Source organism: Carya illinoinensis, chromosome 15, assembly GCF_018687715.1.
Source record: "Carya illinoinensis cultivar Pawnee chromosome 15, C.illinoinensisPawnee_v1, whole genome shotgun sequence".
Classification (NCBI taxonomy): domain Eukaryota; kingdom Viridiplantae; phylum Streptophyta; class Magnoliopsida; order Fagales; family Juglandaceae; genus Carya; species Carya illinoinensis.
In genome coordinates, this window is record NC_056766.1 from 34,551,184 (window position 1) to 34,572,389 (window position 21,206).

At 31.9% G+C, this 21,206-nt stretch overlaps 2 protein-coding genes across 5 annotated transcripts; one reads left to right on the forward strand and one right to left on the reverse strand.

The window, feature by feature from the left end:
* Window positions 1-7,850, reverse strand: LOC122297164 (carbon catabolite repressor protein 4 homolog 5). Of its 4 annotated transcripts, none has more exons than XM_043107095.1 (14): window positions 7,364-7,850; window positions 5,823-5,986; window positions 5,152-5,217; window positions 5,008-5,060; window positions 4,567-4,648; window positions 4,370-4,413; window positions 3,469-3,556; window positions 3,023-3,115; window positions 2,873-2,905; window positions 2,632-2,729; window positions 1,851-1,989; window positions 1,432-1,517; window positions 1,273-1,357; window positions 1-352 (listed from the first exon to the last, which is right to left on the reverse strand). In XM_043107095.1, the coding sequence occupies exons 1-14, from the start codon at window positions 7,701-7,703 to the stop codon at window positions 281-283; spliced, it is 1,443 nt and encodes a 480-aa protein (XP_042963029.1). In that variant the 5' UTR covers window positions 7,704-7,850; the 3' UTR covers window positions 1-280. The 4 variants fall into 4 exon arrangements, 2 of the variants coding, with proteins under 2 accessions (XP_042963029.1, XP_042963028.1); XM_043107094.1 differs by having other exon boundaries at window positions 5,152-5,220; XR_006238674.1 differs by adding an exon at window positions 1,659-1,758 and having other exon boundaries at window positions 287-352; window positions 1,273-1,517; window positions 1,840-1,989; window positions 5,152-5,220.
* Window positions 7,851-10,417: 2,567 nt separating this feature from the next.
* LOC122295855 (lysM domain-containing GPI-anchored protein 1-like) lies at window positions 10,418-13,362 on the forward strand. The gene is made up of 5 exons (XM_043105108.1): window positions 10,418-11,261; window positions 12,416-12,530; window positions 12,655-12,819; window positions 12,911-12,936; window positions 13,086-13,362. Exons 1-5 carry the CDS (start codon window positions 10,592-10,594, stop codon window positions 13,340-13,342), a joined length of 1,233 nt encoding a protein of 410 aa, XP_042961042.1. The 5' UTR covers window positions 10,418-10,591; the 3' UTR covers window positions 13,343-13,362.
* The last annotated feature ends 7,844 nt before the right edge of the window (window positions 13,363-21,206 follow it).

The window sequence follows — 21,206 nt, forward strand, 5'->3', positions numbered from 1 at the left end:
TTGCATTTAAAGTTCCATTAACATTTACCGTTAGAATGAATTCTGTTCAGATATATTATAATGCTTCTTCTAACATGGTGAAGTTGATTCGACATGAAAATCCTACCAAAATGTAAAACATGGAGAGTCCCACCTTTGCAGGACAGAATAAACAATGCCTAAGAAGTACCCACCATCAAAACGTGGCATATAGCTGGTTTCCAAAACCTTTGGAACCCCAAGAAATAGAGCTTTGTAGAATGAACACACCCCGGTGCACAGGGTTGATTCGGAAGCAGCACTATTTGGTTCCTTTGACATCATCTGCAAAAGCCAATTCACACACAAGAGCAAGATGGTCGCTGCCCCATTTCTGCAAATTTACATTGATACTTCATGAATCCAGCCTTATATGGCTACCACAGATCATGTAACAAGCTCACATAATTTATAACTGCATATATTTAAATGGCTAGCCTCGTCTATTAGACGAAAGATAATATAGGCCAATCATCATTCAGTGATGTCACAAACAATTTGCATAAAAAACTACAAAACACTAGATGAATATCATGTGCTGAATTTGGTGTATATCCATGCAAAGTAATCCCTGCATTGTAACATGACTACCTGGCCTTTAGGACCCCAAACCATTACTCGTAGTATCAAAAACAAGTAACTACTGGGAACTCTAAGAATACAGACACTGTAACCCTCTCATCCCATTAGAAGATATCATGTCATTAAATATTAGTGCTTATATAAGTAATTTTAATAGCATGACATTTTACGATAGGATGGAAGTACCACATCAGCCATACTTCTGGAGTACTTAATAATTTTCCAGAAAAAAAGAGCTACTAGACATCATTTATGATATCTCCTCCTTTCCACCTATTAGCTGAAACTTTATGTTGCTTACACTTCGTTGAATTAAAGACAAAAATGAGGTGGTCCAGGAAATTGAGATTACTGTCACCCTCCACCAGCTGTTCCATTTACAACCCATGTGTCTTACACACATAAAAACTATAGAGCATACTCTTCCAAAAGTCCGGGAGAAGAATTGTGACTGATGTAGAAATGGCCATATCGGAATTGTGACTGATGTAGAAATGACCATATCCAAATCTACTTTTTTTTTTTTGAAGAATTAAGATGCTAAAATACAATTTGCTACCAACTTTAAAAAACTCCCATAATATTGCAAGAGAAGCATCTCAAACAAAATATTTACATAATTTAAGTATGACGTGATAGATCAAGCTCAGTAGTTACAGAGATGAAAGGTACCTCACTTGGGAGCCCTCCACTTCTTCTTAAACTATTAATGGGTAAGGTCTCGAGAACTCTCACAGGAACAAGTTCTTCTGTATGCCTACATCATTAACAAAATTTTCAGAGGAAAACATAGTATTATATAATTTTATTTTTTTGTTAAAATTGAACTACCAAATATAATCAACTGTTCCCATAAACTTAGAGTGGTATGACGTTGCCAAGGGTTCCCCATGATTATCTCTAGTTGTAGAGCTTCCCTGCATCATTTAAGTATGGATTACAATAAAAAACGGAAAGAAATACACAAAGGAAAATATTTAGCTGAACAGGAGACGTGTAAAGGAGACACTGCTGTCACAAATATTTTGGAAGACTTCCTGTGCAAGACGCTGACATACATGTCTGTCAATCATACAAATTTCTTCTTTAAGGAGATTGCAGTATTCATGGTCTCTCACTTGTGTCAGGCATCAACCTCAAGATTCATCAAGTACATATCTACTTCCCTTGACTAAGTAAATTGCAATATCCCGACAGAACTTGAAAATTTGACGTATACAAGAAATTATGAGAAGATACAGGCATCTTACAGGAACCCCAATATATGCACTGCAGAGCTTTAATTGGTGTTGAACATGGGTGACTCCTCCAGTACCGGTTGCAAGCCTTAATTCTTCATCACTCCATCTATACAACAATGGCTTTGGGATGGGCATCCAAGCACAACGTCTGATATAAACCAATCAAATTATAGTAACTGTGATAGTGATGACAAATAACATGAATTGCTTAATATTTACCACCATACTATAAACATTGAAGATGCAATGGAAACCTGCCTTGTATTTTATTAAAGTACACTTCCATGAAAAATACAGAAAGGGTGAAGGATGAATGCCTCTTCATAATTCTGTTCATATTTAAGAGTGAGCCTTTTTTTCCACCTACGGGGTCACTCCAGCCTCTGGACGTGGGCAAGAGACTCAGAACCGCAGTTTCTTTCCAAAGAACAGGATACATACATTTTTTTGATGAATAAAATAGATAACTGAACAGGATACATACATACATAAATATGTACACACACACACACAAGCAGATGCTCTCCTTTCATATATTACAATGTTTTTTTTTTTTATTTTTTTTATTTTTTTTATTTATAGTGATGGGAAACAACCCCATTCTAAATTTCAAAGGATCTCATTTACATATCTGATATCTGACAGTGTGCTCAATTTAATTATATATTTATTTGAACATATAGGTGCTCAGATGAAAAGGAACTTAAGAGATTGAATTGTTTTAAGTCCATGTCGCATCAATTTAATGACCAAGAATCCAAGATCAATCGCCAGGAATTCCAGAAAATACCTGGCTGCATTCTCATTCTGAAATCTGAAGTCTCTACACTGAAATGGATATTCAAGCTGCCCTGAAATTTTCCTGCGGTCATGTAGTTGGACATCCAACTGCAAAAAATTACAGCAACTTAAGCAAGTCATATAAGAACCCCCTCCCCAACTGGCGTAGAAAACTCAGGCCGTCCCAGGAATGTGGAAAAACAAACATACAAGGATTACTGGCTTGACCAACTAGAAGAATGAGAACTCACCTCTGATGAGGCCAGAAACTGATAAATTGGACTCTGACCACAGGATGAAAAGAAAACTTAAGATATAATAAAGTGATAATGAAATTTAGATTTAGCATTGTATCTCAAATTGGAAACTGTTTGGTCAATAATGTCCTTGCCAGATCTCACCTGCGGAATGCTATTTAGATCCCCACCAATTACTACTGGGATGTCACCCCATTCCTGTGATAGCTTGTAAGCTCTTTCAAGAAACATTCGGACCTACACCATTGTAGATTGGATGCTAAGATACTCCCACAGTCAAAATAAGAAGCACACAGAGATCTGATTGAAAATCAAAATATCCTTGATCTTTTCTAGTAAGTTGATGCAACAGAATATCATGGCATCACAACCATGAGTTCAAAGATATAGTTTGACGCTATTTCTATTCCCAAAAAAAAAAGGGAGAACAAATTAAGAGAAAAAAAAAAGCAGACGCACAGGTACTTGCACACACAGCACATATGTACAAGCAGAGAGGGGAAAGGGAACTATAAACTCTTGAGAATCCCCAATCTGAAAACATTCTACAGGAATTTTGCCTTCTTTGCAGTGAGTAAAACAGTCAGTACCTGACCTAGCTTGATGTCTCCACGATTTGGGTTGAACAGTACATGTATATTTCCAACCAGTAACCTTCGATTTTGAATGGGCGGAGACCTATAGTTGTTTGCTTCAGTCAGTGATTAAAGTGGCAATATGTTCTCCTAAATAACATAGATAACAGACTAATATATTGACTTGTTATGACAAACTACGTACAGCACTTAGAGAGGAAAAATCACAAGTACATATATCAATCTTTTTTTTACACGTAAAAATAAATCTTATGAATAATAATAGTTTAAAACAGATTACATATGAAATAACACCTTGCTTCGTATAATCAGCAAGGTATGTCAAACGGTATGAGTGAACAAGAAGGCAAAATTCTTGTAGAAATTTTGTGGTGCAGAATTTTTTTTTTTCTCATGTGTGCAAGAAAAATTTTGCAACCTTCAGGTTAAACTGTCAAAGACAAAGCAAAAAGTAACTTTGTTCATGGATTCAAATACTACATTTTCCAGCAGCAAAACTTCTTCAGGATATATGCACAGGTGAGGGTGAAATTGCGTTCGTTTGTGTTTTTATAAAGGATGGGTTGAAGGTTTCTCCCATAATATTTTATCATTAGACTCTAGGGAGTTCTCTTAAAGCAAGCTCGGCAGAAGACTTTCCAGTTTTTTTTTTTTTAACTTATTTTGTTTCAACCAGTACTTTTCAATATCTTACATTTTTATAAGAAGAATAAATTAAAATAGAAAGCATATAATGGTGTAAAATGATAGAGACACACATGAGGCTCATCTCTTCTCAGTTCAGCCCCAATGAAGTAAGATATCAAATTTCATAATGCTCATACTTTTTCCCCAGTTGCATGAGATTTTTTATGCATATACACAACAAATACAAGCATAACAAAATATAACTTACATGGATGCTTGGGTATATTTAGACTCTGATTGATTCTGAATCAGCTGTGTATGATAAATAGAAATGTATAAAACCGTTACTTACCAACACTGTGGTTGAATTATACAAATTTTAGTATATGGGTAGCTTGTTTCAAATTAACATCAGCGGAAGAGATCAAAGGAAAACCAGATTACAATAAATTGAACTCTGCATACCTCTAAAACACACAGTTGAGCAACATTGTCACGAAGGCCAAAACTCCTGAACTCTATGTTTTCTTGATGCAAAAGGGTAAATCTGCTCCGAATATGATTTTGGTAAAATTATGATATTCAATATATTGAAAATGATAATGAACAAGAATAATTAAGCTTACCACAAAAGATGTGCTCTTTAGCTATATAACTGAAGTTGCAAGATGGTAAAATGCATGCTCAAAATAAAAAATGGAAATGCATCCATGCTTCTTTCTAGATGTTTGAAGTTTGAATTTACCGTAATAAAAGAAGAAAGAAAAGAGGTGAACAAAAAAGTTAATTCCAATAAGATAAATAACAGATGAGTTGCATGATAAAACTAATTACTTGAATCACCATAAGTTAAGACTATAGTAAGACAAAAGGAGTTCACACTTTACAAAAGGGTCAAGGCCTTACAATTTGTCTTTCCAGAATATTGCACACCCATCATATGCTTCACCAGTTCGAGCCTGTAAATCAGTTTTAAGTAACTAATCTGGATTTCACAACGAAAACACAGTAGTTGGGCTAGACATAATCATAAAAAATAACTTAGTTTACCTTGTAAACACCTACGAAGCCTTCTGTTTGAAAAAGATCATCTAAATCTTCAAAACGATCAACCTCCTGCTACCGTGAGAGTGGGTATGAGAATGAAAATGGAAAAGAAAAAAAACCATTGAAATAAGCCTCAATCTCAAGTGCCCTTGAATATGTAGCTGATATGATATGAATCTTAGATGATTGTTAGAAAGCAGATTCAACTTTCAACTACCTAAAGATAGATCACAGAGAAGCTACGTAACAGAGTAAGGCTCACCTATTTTCCCTTAAAAAAAATGAGAAGCATTCACAGTATTGCAAACAACCGACTCAAATAGAAAAATCTTGATTAAAAGAGATCAAGCAACACTATATCACAGTAATTTCTTTTCTCATGATATCAAACCAATAGCTTTAGGTTTTTTAACAAATAAGAATTCAACTCTTGCAACTGTATGAAATTAATATCATCCACCATTCATAAAGGAATCTGAGCGAATTAGCTTTAAGTTCTAGGAAAGCCTATGTATAAATGTTATAACAGTTCACAATGAATGTCAAAGAACAAGAAAAAAATGTTATCTCAATTCCCTTTTGATAATTTAAAACGCTCACAAACAACCACACAGACAACAAGAACAATTCTGCATATACATATGTGCATAGACAATGAAAAGCACATAATTTACCTGGAAACACAGAATGCTTGCTTTGTAATTATTGATCTCCTCGCGTATAAGGATTTTTCGCTGATCCCACTCCAAGAACTCGGGAGGGACTTTACAATACAAATCTGGATGGTTTGATGCATTGTTGACACCTAGTATATTGTATGAAACAATCACAAGCTTATCTGCAGAGGAGATGAAAATGGTTATGGCAGAACAAAAGTGATAAATATGTGTCTAGCCCACCATGCCCACCCACCACAAACACAAACAGATAGATAGATAGATAGATAGATAGATATGACAGAGACCCAGGGATGGGGGAGTACAAGGGTCAAACAGTCTACAATAATTTTACCACAAAATCAAAGAGAGACAAAATAGAAGAAAGAGATGGTAATCTTCAATTATTAGTTATGAAAAAAAATCATTCTTTGGGCAATTATACTTTGAAAACCCAAACTACCACCCCTTTTGTAATGCAAAACACTGCACCCACAAAAACACATCAAGTGGCATAATCTTAGGGTGCACATTTAAACCCTCAGTTAAGATCTTAGCATGAACAAAAATAGACTAGGCAGCATTAGTTTATGGTGCAGATTGAAACCTACTTGTAGTTTGCTAATTGCAAAAGGGGTGATAGTTTGGGGAGAAGAGTGTAATTTCCTTACCATAATTGTTTGGATAATAAAATTGAAATGATCCCATAGTGAAATTCAATTCCTCATAGGTTAGACACCTTTCTTTGGAAAACCTTAGGCTACGAATGTGATGCTGTACAGTTAGGACCAAGTGTAAGGCTCCAAATTTTGCGCAGACACCTTTCTTTGAGAAAACCTTAGGACGCGAATGCAATGATGTACAGTTAAGATCAAGTAATTATGCCCTTTTGTTTACTTTTTATATTCAATTTTCATTTATTGTTAGTTCCGAAGTATAGTTAATCATTATTCCATTATGAATATCAGTTCATCCTCAAGCGGCCTTATTGCAGGATCATTAGAATAATGCAATCTTTGATCAAGTCAAAATGCTGTCACTCAATTCCACATGGTTTTGATGCGTAACTTCAAAGTAGTCATATAGTACTAACTAAGAGGAAAGAAAGAAAATCCATAGGATTATTCGTATATATATATATATATTTTTTTTTTCTCAAACGAAAGACGCCATTAGAAGACCTCATTAAAGTTGGATTTTTTGTAACTTGCTGGACTGTAGATCACCAAAAAAAAATCCAAATTACCAGCGGTCAAAATGTAACCAACATAATACAAATTTAACTACAACTTCAAATTATGCACTTTTAAGTCAAGACGTTTTCTTTTCCAGCATTTGAAAATTCACGGAAGTAAACTGGCAAAAAACCAAAAACAAAAGTTTATGAACTAAGATGTGAATTTACTAGGAAATATTGCACGTATTGACAATCAATTATACAGCTAAAAATGAAAATAGTTCAACTAAACTTGGTAATTGGAATACAAACATTTGAACGTATAATTTATGGTTATAATTAAAAAGAAAAAAAAGAAGTTACTGTTAGAGCCATGTATTACCTTTGCAGTTCGAAAAATCGCGGGAGGAGGAAACCCATTTGCGGTAGGTACCCTCTGTAGCTCTCGAGTTTCTAACCCTTTTCTTCCTGCGCTTTCTTGGCGACGAACTCAAGTGGTCGAACCGGTTACAATTGGGTAAGATCCGAGGCGAATAGGGTATTAGAGTTTGGGTTTCCAGTCCGGCGACTATTCCGCTTCTGCGCTTCTTAGTGCGGTTGCTATTCTTATCACTGCAATGGGATTCTTCGGCGTCAGCATGGCGGTGCTTGCGCTTGGTCCGATTGGCGACGCGTGAGTTTGAGGGCTCCGGAGGCGGTTTTTGGTGGTGGCCTCGAGTCATGGTGCCTGAAATTCAGATGGTGGTGCGCGGGATAAAAATTCCGACGGCGTTTGACCGGCGGAGTGGCTGTTGCTCCTACTGTTTTGTAGGTTTCGGAAGGTTTCGTATGGGATTAAAAATTAGAGTAACGATAAGTAAATCTTTTGAGTTTTGTCACATATGAACACAGTTGCATACTAATTTACACATTAATATTAATTTTTTCATAATTAAAATTTAAATTAACATTATTTTTAATAAAATTTATTTTTTAACTAATTATATTAAATTAATACGTAAATTAATACACAATTATACTTACAACTAGATTTTTTCAAATCGTTTTACAAGAAATAATCTTTTTTTTAAGTGTAAATACAAGACCTAATCTTGATTCTAGTAGAGGTTAAGTTCTCTCTTAACGTGAAAGATGAGATATAAATTTCTATTGATGCATTTTTTATTTTTTAAAATATTTAAATATATTAAAAAATATAAAAAGAAAAAAAAAACTAAAATCTAATTAGCGGAAAGTTTGAGCGGTGCTAGCACCCCTCATCCTATTAATAATACTATTTGACTATTTAATTATTTTATGAAAATATTTTCTCTATATTATTAATTTTGATATTAATCATAAAATATTTTATTATGAATTTAATTTTAATTATAAATAATTTATATAATTATCGACATATAAATATACGAGTCAATTCTATTTATTTATATAAAAAAAATAAAACGAGTTAAAATGAATTGAACAAATTAAAAAGAGTTAAATGGATTTTTCTTAGTTAACCTAATAAAAATTTATTATCAAATAGGTTATGCAAATTGTGTCGTGTCGCGAATCTTATTAAAATTTTAGAATTTAACTTGTTTAATTAAATATGATTATCATATTCATGTTAACCTATATAGTCTAATTCTTATAATTTGACAGGATGGCTTGCAAACACAAATTTCAACTATGCTTAGTTTGTTTTTACAAATTATATAATCTTATTTAATTATTATAATTTTTTTAAACTTTTAAATAAATGTTAAAAATAATTTAATTTTTTTTAATTTTAAAATAAAAATTATATTTTAATAATATTTTATTTAACTTTTAATTTAATTCCATCTTATATCTATAACCAAATCAGTGTGACCACCCACCCCCTCATGGGTAGCTGCAATCCCTTTTGGAAAGATTAGGTTGCAATGCCATCCATCGTGTGATGCACTCATGGGATGTGTGATGGATACCTCCACCTTTTTTTAATATTTAATACCTCCATCTATTAAAATATTATTTTTTAATATTATTATTATTTTAATATTAAAAAAATAATTTTATATAAAAATTAAAATTAAAATAAAATATTATTAAAATATTATTTTTTAATAATAATATTATTTTAATATTTAAAAAAATTAAATTACTTATTTTATTTTATATAAAAATTTAAAAAAATTATAATAAAATAAGATGAATGGAAAGACTTTCATTATCAAATCCTTAAATTATAAATCATGCATGTAAAGGTAATTTGAACTTTTTATATTTAAGAAAACTATCCTTACTGGTTGGAACCCACGTGTCAAATTAGCGTGTCGACAAGGAATTTACAAATATTTTATAATTTTACATAAAATAAAGAATAATTTTATAATATTAAAATTTATTTTTAATAAAGTGACATGATTGTATTGGTTCTTTGAAAATAAATTGTAAAATAACGGTAAAAAAATTATATATCATTGCGCTTGTCTATAAATCCAACATTCCACCATAATGATCGGATTCGCATGTGCGGTGTGACCACACTTGCATGCATCTTCCTTGGTCATCTTATCCTAATTAATTTCATCCATCTATCATGTCTCCACACTTTGGATCTCTTTCGTTATCTTGGGATTGCTAGGAGGCCAAGAAGTGCAATATATATATATATATATATAATTATAATAAAAATAACTTTTTATATCGTCTAAATTCCTCATAAAAAATATAAAATGAGTCGCTAATAAATAATCGTGACGTGTTTTGTGTATTTTGCGATGAGTTCAGTTGATGAAAAAAGTTATTTTTCTTTTAATATATATTATCTTTTTTTGTGTATTTTTTAAAATATTTTTTAAATCACTTTAAATATTTCTTTTTGCGCGCCTTCGCTTCTAAGTATAGATTTTTACCTCCACAACTTGACCGCCCAAATCGGCCCTCAACTGATCCAAAGCAGTCAATTTAGTTCAAATAGAAAAGAAAAATAGAAACCTCGTTTAAGTATGTTTTAGACCTTAAACCGAGATAGATCAGGTCATGCATGCATATATGTAATCTTGTAAACACATGCATATAGAGATCATCGAGGAGTAGATTGGACTCGTTATGGGTATGGGAACTTGAGTGATTCATGGCTCTTTTCATTTTCTTCTTTACATGATGACACACCCGATTGTGTTTGACATGAAATACGACAATGTCCAGATTCATAATTAATTAGATGAGGCTGATGAATATGTCAACTGGGTTGTACTAATTATCATCGTTTGTTTTTAATTTATTATGTTTTTGCCTTTTTCATGATCTGGATCATCGAGAAGGACTTGACATGATCCAAATGATTCCATGCCTATCTGAACAATTACCCAATGATCTACTGAGTTATCTCTTGATATGACTGGTTGGTCTCAGCACATCTACCCGAGTGTTAGATGCCCTACCTAATTACCATCATATCCTCCTTTCAAAGTTTCTCTTCAGTTATCCAGAATGCCCCCATGTTTTTCAGCAAGTTTAATGCATGCACCTAACAACTTTTTCCAGCCCAAAATGATTGAAACAACGCAGAAGATGAAGCTCTCCAACACTTTGTGTTTCAACACCATCCAAGCTAGCTAGAAGGTAGCAACTTAGCACGATGAGCAATCTATTGCAGCAACTTCTACTTCCTTTACTCCTCCCCATTCTTTCAATATTCTTCATTCTTCCTTCTCTAATGCATGCAAAATCTGTCATTGAACCATGTAGATCTTCAGACTCATGCACCTCTCTTCTCTCTTATATTTTACCCTTTGACTCCAAAATCTCAGAGATTGCATATCGATTCCAAGTAAGTATTACTGATATCCTTGCCACAAACTCCATCACCCCTGCAATACCAACCCTTGGGAACAATGTTCTTCGAGCTAATTCCCTTGTGAAAATACCCATTTCGTGTCCCTGCGTGGATGGTATCAGGCGATCTGTGTCAACCGAATATATAGTTCGCGCAGCTGACACTGCAGAATCCATAGCAGATGGATATGGAGGGCTTGTTAGTGCTGAGCAAATTGGGATTGTGAATGGCATCAATGCGAAGAACCCTTTGTTTGACAGCCAAAGCCTCGTGATACCATTGCCATGCACATGCTTCAACAACAATAACAATGGGATCACCAGAGTGTACATGTCGTATGTGGTGCAGAGAGGAGAGAGCTTGAGCAGTATTGGGCAGGAATTCGGCGCCACTGTCATGGATTTGGAGGCCATCAATGGGCTCGGACAAACTGTGGTTGATCCTGGAGACATACTAGCTATTCCAATTTCAGGTCAGAACAACATTTAGCTAGTAAGCTGTAATGGTAGGTTCAAGTTTTGGATGCGTAAGTTCGGAACAAATTCTTGTTGAGTATTGCTCTTTGGACTCTCACATCGGTAGTGAGTAAGGAAGAGGCAAGACTCATGTGTTATAAATAAGAGGCTTAACCTCTTAATTTAAGTGTATCAATTGAAATCTTATTTAATAATTTTTTACTTTAGTTAAATTTCTCTGTCAACCTTTTTGTAAAAAGGAAAAGAAGTGTAAAGTTAAAATGTTACTAGTGGGAGGTCCAAATTCCCAACAGTTATAAGCTCTAGTGGATATGAGTAATGTTACTTATCATGTCAATTCTCATATTCTCATCATTACATGATGTGACATTAGATAATTGAAGATAATTTATTATATTTCACTTGTGACCCTGTCATTTAATGTCACATCATAATATAATGAGAAAATAGATGTGAATAGATTTTTTTAACGGATATTACTTCTCTTCCATTAATAATTAATTGGTTTAGCTTGTCACTTTGCTCATAGATAATTAACTAATGTAAAAAATAGATATATCTAGATCAATATCATGTCGAGATCATAATATTTATTGACAAGAATAATGTTAGATACAGTTTTAGAGTATACAAGCTAGTCTCATGCACTCCCTTAGAAAAAAAGTAGTGTCTACTATTAAAAAAACTATTTTTTTATTTGGATATTGAATTTATACTCACTTTTTTCAAAATAAATATATGAGATTTACACACTGTAACACTATAAATATTATTTCTCTATTGACAATTTAATATTCCTCAAAAATCGATGACCAACAACAAATTTTTATGGATCCTTTAAAGTTTATTTTTCTCTCACTCGAGACTCTTTAACTTTTTGTCGGGACTTGAATATTTCTCTTTTTCCAATGGCCCTTCCCTACTCTTTCTTGAGGCTAATTTCCCCAAGTACCAGACCTTAACCGGTGCTCAGTCTTCAGAACCCGCGCACAAGTCATCTGAAAATTGCAGAGCCTCATAATCATGAATATTTCATCCATGACTAGAATGTGTTCATATATTTGTGTAATCAATGGCAGGCCGAAATGCAAAAGTTCTGATCTTATATTTATTGGTTGTTTTGGTGCAACACATTGATGCATGCATGCAGCATGTTCTTCGGCAAATCTGAACTGGTACAATGAGAGCCTAATCGTGCCAAATGGTTCTTATGCTCTTACTGCGAACAACTGCATCAAATGCATCTGTGGAACAGACGACCTCAAGTGAGATATATATATATATATTTTTAATTTGTGGTCATTAATTTACATGTATACATATATATATATAGCGCTAGCTTGACATTGATCTGTGTTTATTAATTCTTGGTGACCCACACACACACAGCTTGCAGTGTTTTCCATCTGGCAACACAGCCCCATGCTCTCGTTTGCAGTGCAAAGGATCTAGTCTTTTTATCGGGGATGCATATGTTCAGCGCACTGTTGCTGGTAATTGTAATGTCACTACCTGCGTCTACCGTGGCCATGCTGGCCGCAAAATTTTCCGAAGGTAAATCACCAAATTTAATTGTTTCAATAATGTACGTTTAATAATTAACGAACTGGTCATAATGCATACCTCATTCCTCCTTGATCTGCAGTTTGGCAAGTTCTTCTCAGTGCCCAGGTAAATTATAGAGGCCTGCATCAATATGGCATATATGCAGCTGCATGCATGCCAAACTTCTTTTAGGATTAATTTGGATCAGACTCGATTGATCTGAAGTAGTGCTGTACGTAATATAGAATAGTTTTTTTTTTCTTTTTTTTATGCAGATAAGCACAAGGCAAACTCACCAATATCTGGATTATCTCCAGTGTCATCCCGTGATCCGATAGACCCATTTATAACAGTGTCTCCATCTCCATCTCCAGCTTATATTAATCCAAGTACTATTGGGACTGGTACTGCCTCTGGTCCTACAAGTTATGCACAGAACTCATATATTTCTGGTGATGGTGGATTGCTTGGCGAAGCTTCATGTTACAATTTATTGCTTCCAGCCCTTGTACTTCAATATTTCATGTGGTAAATATATGGTATCTTCAAATATTTCCCAGTTGAAAGTTTAAAAAAAAAAAAAAAAAAAAAAAAAAAAAAAACCCATTGCTTTTGATTCATAATAATACTTAATTTCAGTACTACAATAAAATAAGAGTATTTATAATAAGAATAAATTAATTTTGATAAGAAATAGTTATTTTTGTAAGAAATAACTGATATATAACAAATTAATAGTTTTCTTATATATAGTGTTTTATGGACATGATTATATATATATATAGAAAAATTCTATTCATCATTCTCACACATCTCATACTAAATGGATATATACTAAATTATTATTTTTCTTACTAAATATGTGATATATAGATGATGAATAGAAAAATTCAATTAGTTTAGAAGAATAAAACCAAAAATAATTTTTTAAAAAATAAAAAAATAAAAATAAATATGATGTGTAGTATATAAAGATAATGAGTAGCAACAAAAATTCAATGTTATAAGTTGATTCGGTATTTGGGTTTGGTTTATGCATGGAAAAAAGGAGTTGTTTTGATCCAACACGATTAATAAGAGATCAATATGAATTAATTGATCCTCTCTCTCTCTCTCTCTCTCTCTCTCTACTATCATAATTCATAGATCTTATCTAATCTCATTATCTAAACTATACCTATTTTTTTTTCTTTGCTAATTGTTTAGCGCATGTAGATTTTTTTTTTCTTTTAATTTTAATTGACATTAGGTGTCTAGTAATATCATTCTTACTAATCTCTATGACACCCTCAACTGCCACGTATGGACACGTAAAAATTGAAACGTCGGAATGATGACAACACAGGTCACATATCCCATCGTTAAGTGTCAAATGTGTATACATACAATACGTGTACATAAAAATAACGTAGCGGTAACAAAAATTTTTTCAACTAAGTATCAGAATTTTGTTTAAATATAAACTCACTTAAAATAAGCGTAATAAAATACTACAAGTTTAACATTATCACAAATCCAAAATACATAATATAAAAACAAAGGAAAATATTTTTCAATACTACAAGCAACTCCAAATCAGTCCTCCGGCGAAGCCGCCTCGTCAGGCTCTGCCTTATTCTCCTCATCTACATCAAAGTCTAGGATACCAAAGACGGTATTATAGATAAGTAATAATCCAATACCAACAAGATAAAAATACATTAAAATTCAACAATATACATGAACAGGATGTCATATGCATGAGATCCAAAAATAATCTTTTCCAAAAATAATTCATTTTCAACTCACACCAAAAATCACATTTGGCCCAAAAATTTCCTTTAAAACTTTTCCTCGCTATTTTTTTCAGAAAATGACCCAAAAATCCAAGTCTAACTCAAAATCCATTTTTATTAACCGAATACACCATGACCTCTTCTAGGGGTTATCCGCACATCGTGACTTCTTTCGTCACACCATGGGTAATGACCATGCATGTGATTTCGTAACGAGCGATACCTAGTTTCATGCCTAGTGTATACGTAGTCAAGAATCCTCTAGCCTCTGCCAACAAAGGGGACACGGAGTCGATACGAGAGTGTTACCATCATATTCACTCCTGTTGTTGCCCAGCGATAACTCAGAGGATGTCACTTAATATATTGGGCTTTCGAGTGACTAGAGGAGCTCCATCGAGATAATGCCTCATCTCAGCTTGAGGTCATGATATACACGCACCTAAAAATCGATTTACACATGAAAACCTAGTTTTCAATATCCAACACATGTACATGCATGCAATTATGCGAAAAATCCAATTTTCCTTTTCTTCAAACATGAGCATGCATGCTCCATGTAATGCACACATAAAGACACAAAATATCCAACAAATCTCAACATCAACAAACATACAAATAATTCCGTGCTTCAATCCATCCGACCCCCGACTTCTCGAACTCAGTCCGGTATAACCAACCAATCACAATTTATTGTTAAAGTACAAATATATTTAAATCTTAAATGAAGTTTAAAAAATACTTACAGTACTATAAAAATTTTTTTGAAGGATCAAGAGGTTGTAAAAGGTGGTGAAAAAACAATTTAACAATGTAAAATACAATGTGGTCATGGGTTATAAAATATTCACTTTTGAATGGAGATGAATTAAAACTTGGGATTGATAGGGAATGACTTAGACGTGCTTGTGAAGCTAGTGGAAGTGGTGGTTGGCCGTGGGTAGTGGCGAAAACGACGATGGAAGTGAAAAATGGTAAAAAGGGAGTTGAGCTCGTAGTGGTTGCTTCGGTGACAAATCAGACCTAAAAATAGGTGGATTAGGTTAGCAAGAAGTTGGTGAAGAAGTGGTGCCTGAAGGTGGAACGACGGCGGCAGAATGACTCAAAAACCGTGCGGATTGGTGGGGCTCACGGCGGCTAACGGTGGCTCAGATGAGGCTGATATTTGGTGAGGGTGTTCATTGGTCGGAGGGAAGAGAATGGTGGGGGTGGTGCAGTGCACGGCGGCATGGTAACAATGCTGTGGTTGAACGAAAAAAATGAACGAGAGAGAGAGAGAGAGAGAGAGAGAGAGAGAGAGAGAGAGAGAGAGAGAGAGAGAGAGAGAGAGAGAGAGAGAGAGAGAGAGAGAGAGAGAGAGAGAGAGAGAGAGAGAGAGAGAGAGAGAGGCGGAGAAAATGGTGAGAAAGAAAAGAAAAAGGAAAAGAAAGAGAAAGAATAAAAAAAAAAGAAATAATAGAGAAAAGAAATGAGATCCAATCCTCACATTTATAATTCAGAAATTGATCAAATGAAAGTGATTTTAAAAGCAATAAATTGAATAAAATAATTTAAACACAGTATTTCGTTAAAATAAAATAAATAACTAGTAAAAACTAACAACAAAATTCAAAAATAAACGAAGTTAAATTAAATAGCAATTTAAACACAAACAATAATTAATATTAAGAAAGCACCTCAAAATAAATTTTACAACTAAATAAATCCAATTAAAATTTGATAAATTTAAAACAAAAGAATCAATATTTTAATTAAATTAAAATACTCATTTAATAAAAATATACGTAAAAATAGAGTATCACAATCTCAAGGGTGTATAGACCCTTGATAAAGAATATGATAGCCCCTAGAGATTGTTTGTACTAAGTGTAATTTGAACCTTGGACGAGCATACCACTGATCATACGAAGGTTTTTACCACTTGTACGTAAGATTTAAGCCTTATTTGGTTACACAGATGAGATAAGTTGAAAAATCAATAAATTATAGTGAAATAATTTGTGAATAGTAATAAAATTATTTGAGTTAAAATGTTTTATAGGATTTTGAGAAATAAAAGAAGAAATGTTAAATAAAGATATTATAAAATTAAAATTTTATTAGAATATAATTTTTTATATTATTTTTATTTTAAAATTTAAAAAAGTCAAATTATTTTATTTTTATTATATAAATATATTTTAATTTTAAATTTAAAACTTTTTAATTTTATAATCTAATTAAAATAATTTTTTTAAAGTTTATTTAAATATTAAGATAAGATAAATAAAATGAAATGGATGGAGTCTACAGTTAAACAAAATCACATGCATACCTATGTATTTTAAGTACAGTCACATCCTTAATATATAGGCCGGACGTTTGCATCAGTACGCTGGGCCGATGGCTATAATCCTACATATAAATTAGGCCATGCATACAGATATATATATATATATATATATGCATACATGATTGCATGTGCTAAACAATTGGCAGCCAGCTTGTCAATTTCTTTTGTCCTCCTCCAGAAGCAACTTATCACTTCTGACATGTGGAAAACAAGATTCGTTAGAGATTAACATGATTCATCCAATCATCCTGATCGAGTACTACTCGCATGCATGCGTGGACCTCATGTGATTTTTATCATGTTTGGATAAATTAAACTGAGGAATATTAAAGAACACAAATTTTGTGAAATTTTCTTTGAAAAAATCAAAATTTATTATTAAATATATATATTTTATATAAATATCAATTTATCTATTTTTTTAAAATATACAAAATTTATATAATTTAAAAATACAAATAACATATCTCTTAATTTAATAGAGTACTACTTACATGTACTCGGAGAGCCACCCCGAGAGGCGAGAGGTGGCTCACGCCTATGGCATAGCACAGCTACTTATGGCACAGCGCACGATCATCACAAGTTTCGGATTAATATGGCCATGCATGCACTTCGTATATGGATTATGCTAGGGTCACCGTCTCGTTGGGAGCTATTGTTATGCTTAAGAAATTTTTTTAAATTATTTTTTAATATTTTTAAATATTTAAAAAATATAAAAATTTTATAATAATATTAAATAATTTTTTCTTAATTATTAAAAAAAACCAACGGTGGCCCTAGTCAACAGTAGCCTAAGCATTTTCCTATAAAATATATGAGCTACTTTTCTTGGTAATATATAAGGGGATCATATTGAAAATATATATATATATATATATATATAAATATAGAGTTTTACTACATACAAGCAAAGTCGCGTACTAATTTGCGTACCAATATTGATTCTTTCATTCTTAAAAGTTAAATTAGTACTGTTTTTAATAAAATCTATTTTTTGACCAATCACAATAAATTGATACACATATTAGTGTACAAATATACTTGTAACTAGACTTTTTTATAAATATATAAGGGCATCATGATGTCATGTGCATGCAATATTCTATTTATTGTTATTTTTTGATATTGTTTTTAAAGCATACATTTTGTCTTTAAATTTCAATATTAATTTTTAGTCTTACGTGGCATTTATATTTGTCGTTTTTCATGTTTTAATTAAAGCCAACATGTACGTCAAAATTTTTCATGCACGTGTCGCCCTATTATAAGATGTCACGTGGTATCCAACGAAGGTTATCGTCGGTTTGTTTGATTGAATATGAATGAAAGTATCTATCGATCATAAGTACAAATATTAGCCAAAATTCTTTACAGTTTACTGTTTATCCATGAATAGTCAAATATTGCTTATCACGTGCATGAATAAAAATTTGAAAATTTGATTTTAAATTTAATTCCGATTTGATTTATTTTTTTATTTTTCACTCAAAGTCGGATGTGTTGCTAAACGACTCTAATTCTGACTTCGATCCAATCTAACTCTAACAATATGCACTGCAACTCCAAATTCAACTTCAATATTATACATATATTATAAAAATATGTATTTATCTATATATTTAACATGTATACTAGTATAATTATATAGTTATATAACTAAAACTTATATAATTAAATTAAATAGTATACTAGTATATATGATCTAATGATTATAAAACAATATAATTATACTATAATAGAAATAGACTAATGATAGTTTAAATAATTCTATTAATAATAAGTTAATAACACATGATATACCAATTTACTAAAATATAATAATATATAATTAGACACTAGAAATAAGTTTAGTGTAAAAATAAGGTATAAATAAGTTAGACATTAGTATAATATAATAATATGTAATCCTATAATATAATAACATGTAATTAGATACTAAAAATAATATGCAATACTATAGTGTGATAATATATAATTAGACATTATAGTATAAATATAGTATAAAAATAAATGAGATATTAGTATAGAAGTAAATTAGCAGTGAATAATTTAGTTTTACTTCTTTATTTTTTGAAAAAATTGAAATTTGAAAGCTCATAAAAAATTCTTTTTTAAAATGGACTAACATGAATTAGTTTAAAAAAAAGCTTAAACTTGAAAGCCCAAACCCAAGAGTCAGAATCAGATCAGAGTCTACATAAGTCGGAGTCAGAGTTGAATTTAGGAGAATCCGGCTTCGATTAAGTTAGTGCTCACCCCTACCCTAACTGTTGAGCATTATATCTCTTTATTCAATGGATAGGGTACCACTCCTCATAAGAAAATGATATTTGCGGTTTTACAATATACAAGTTTCGCGCACTTTTTTTTGAAAAAATTAGATAAATTTGAGATTCATATAAAAAAATATTTTTTAATAGTAGACTCTATTTTTTTCAAATAGAATACATGCATGAGACTTACGAATCCTAGACTATATCCAACATTACTATGATCTTAAAATTAATTAGTGTACCAGTGCCAATTCTTGGCTCTAACCTTAACTATGATCTGTCTTGTGGATGAGACGATTAGGGAAAGGACCTTGCAAATTAAAGAGTGGCAAAATTCAGTCGGGCTCGTTTGGACATATTTGCTATGTTTGGATGTTGAGATGATTTCAAATAATTTGAGTTGATTTATGAATAATAATATTTTGTGAGTCCCATTGAGATACGCTTGAATGTAAATAGGTTGATATATGTGTTTGAATGTATAAAGTGGATTGAGATATATTTTAACTTTTTATGAAAAGTTGAAAAAGTAATGCTTCCAATCAATTATTGGTGATTTCATCTTCCAAACACGAGTATTTCAGAATTTTGTGAATGGTAATAAAATAATTTAAATTAAGATATTTTATTAGATTTTGAAAAAAAAAATAGAATAAGAATATTATAAAGTTAAAAATTGTTTGAATATAATTTTTATTTTAAAATTTGTAAAATTGTAATAATTAAATATTGGTTAGAAGAAAAAATTAAAAACTAAAAGTTAAAAATATTTTATTTTTGAATGAAGTTTGAAAAGAAACTAAGGATAAGTTATAAAGAGCACTAACATTGGACTAACCAAATGCCAATGAAATCCAAAATATAGCTAAATTTTGTACAAATAACTTGCATTAAACTAGCTAAAGACTAACTTGTAATTTAGATTTTGAGTTACAGTAACTATAAAGAAATTTTCAAAGTTGGAGATTTATTCACTATCAAATTCATATTTTATTAACAAATATTCAAAAAGGTGTTATTAATTTTTTTAAAAAACTTTCATTTGTAAATAAGGTTATATTATGTTCAGATTTTCTAGAAAATGTTTTTTTTTAAAAAAAAAAATGCTTTATTATGTTAGATAATTAAGTTGATATAAAAAATAATTGGAAAATAATAATTTTAAGTAAAAATTAAATTTTAAATTAATATATAGAGTATATTTATAAAATATTATTAAAAAATATAATATTATATTATTATTTTAATTTTAAAATAGATAATCGAATGAATATCTTCAATAACTTTAGAGTACTTCTATACGCAGGCATGGTGCGGACGAATAAGCGGACGAAAATGACGTGGCAAGCTAAAAAAAAAAAAAGCAAAACAATGTTAGGAGGGAAAAAGCTGAAACGTGTTTGAGAAGATTTCTCTCTCTCCCGTCCACCATCCACGTCCATTCGCTGCAGCTCTGCAAGAACGTTTCATGCGACCCAGCCCGCGACCCAGCCCTCCGAGTTCAGCTCACAGATTTTCTCCACCATTTTCACTATCGTGAGCAACTCTTGTTTCAGTTTCTCCACTTTCATTTTTGAGTTTCTCTTTTTTTATCTCTCATTTATCTGTTCCGGTCCATTTTCTGCCATTAGAGGACATAGTAGAACTCAGAAGGAGAAACATTCGGCTTTCACATGTAAAGATCATCATCCGAAAAGGTATTGACTTCCATAGTTTTAGTTTTTTTTCTTGTTTATTTGAACACAAGCATGTAAATTTTCTGCATTTTTTTGCTCTTGTATAACGAGATACCAGATGGTGCTTTCCTTTACCTCACAAAGTATTATTTATTTTCATTTACAACCAAACATAGTGTACATACGTAAGAATGGAGGGAAGGAGTTGAAGATGGGGTGGTTGAGGCTGTGTTGGTTGGTTTCTTGAAAGCAGGGGAAGGCACGGCCAGAGTGAAGTTGTGTTGGTTGGTTTCCTAGAATAGAAAGTAATTTTTATCATGATTTAAGAAGTAGT

Coding starts and splice junctions, on each gene's coding strand:
- LOC122297164 (XM_043107094.1), bottom strand. CDS start 7,703: ATGACTCGAGGCCACCACCAAAAACCGCCTCCGGAGCCCTCAAACTCA. Junction 3,116..3,468: donor GAGACATCAAGCTAGGTCAG/GTACTGACTGTT, acceptor ACAATGGTGTAG/GTCCGAATGTTTCTTGAAAG. Junction 2,730..2,872: donor AGTTTCTGGCCTCATCAGAG/GTGAGTTCTCAT, acceptor AATTTTTTGCAG/TTGGATGTCCAACTACATGA.
- LOC122295855 (XM_043105108.1), top strand. CDS start 10,592: ATGAGCAATCTATTGCAGCAACTTCTACTTCCTTTACTCCTCCCCATT. Junction 11,262..12,415: donor ACTAGCTATTCCAATTTCAG/GTCAGAACAACA, acceptor GCATGCATGCAG/CATGTTCTTCGGCAAATCTG. Junction 12,820..12,910: donor GGCCGCAAAATTTTCCGAAG/GTAAATCACCAA, acceptor CTTGATCTGCAG/TTTGGCAAGTTCTTCTCAGT.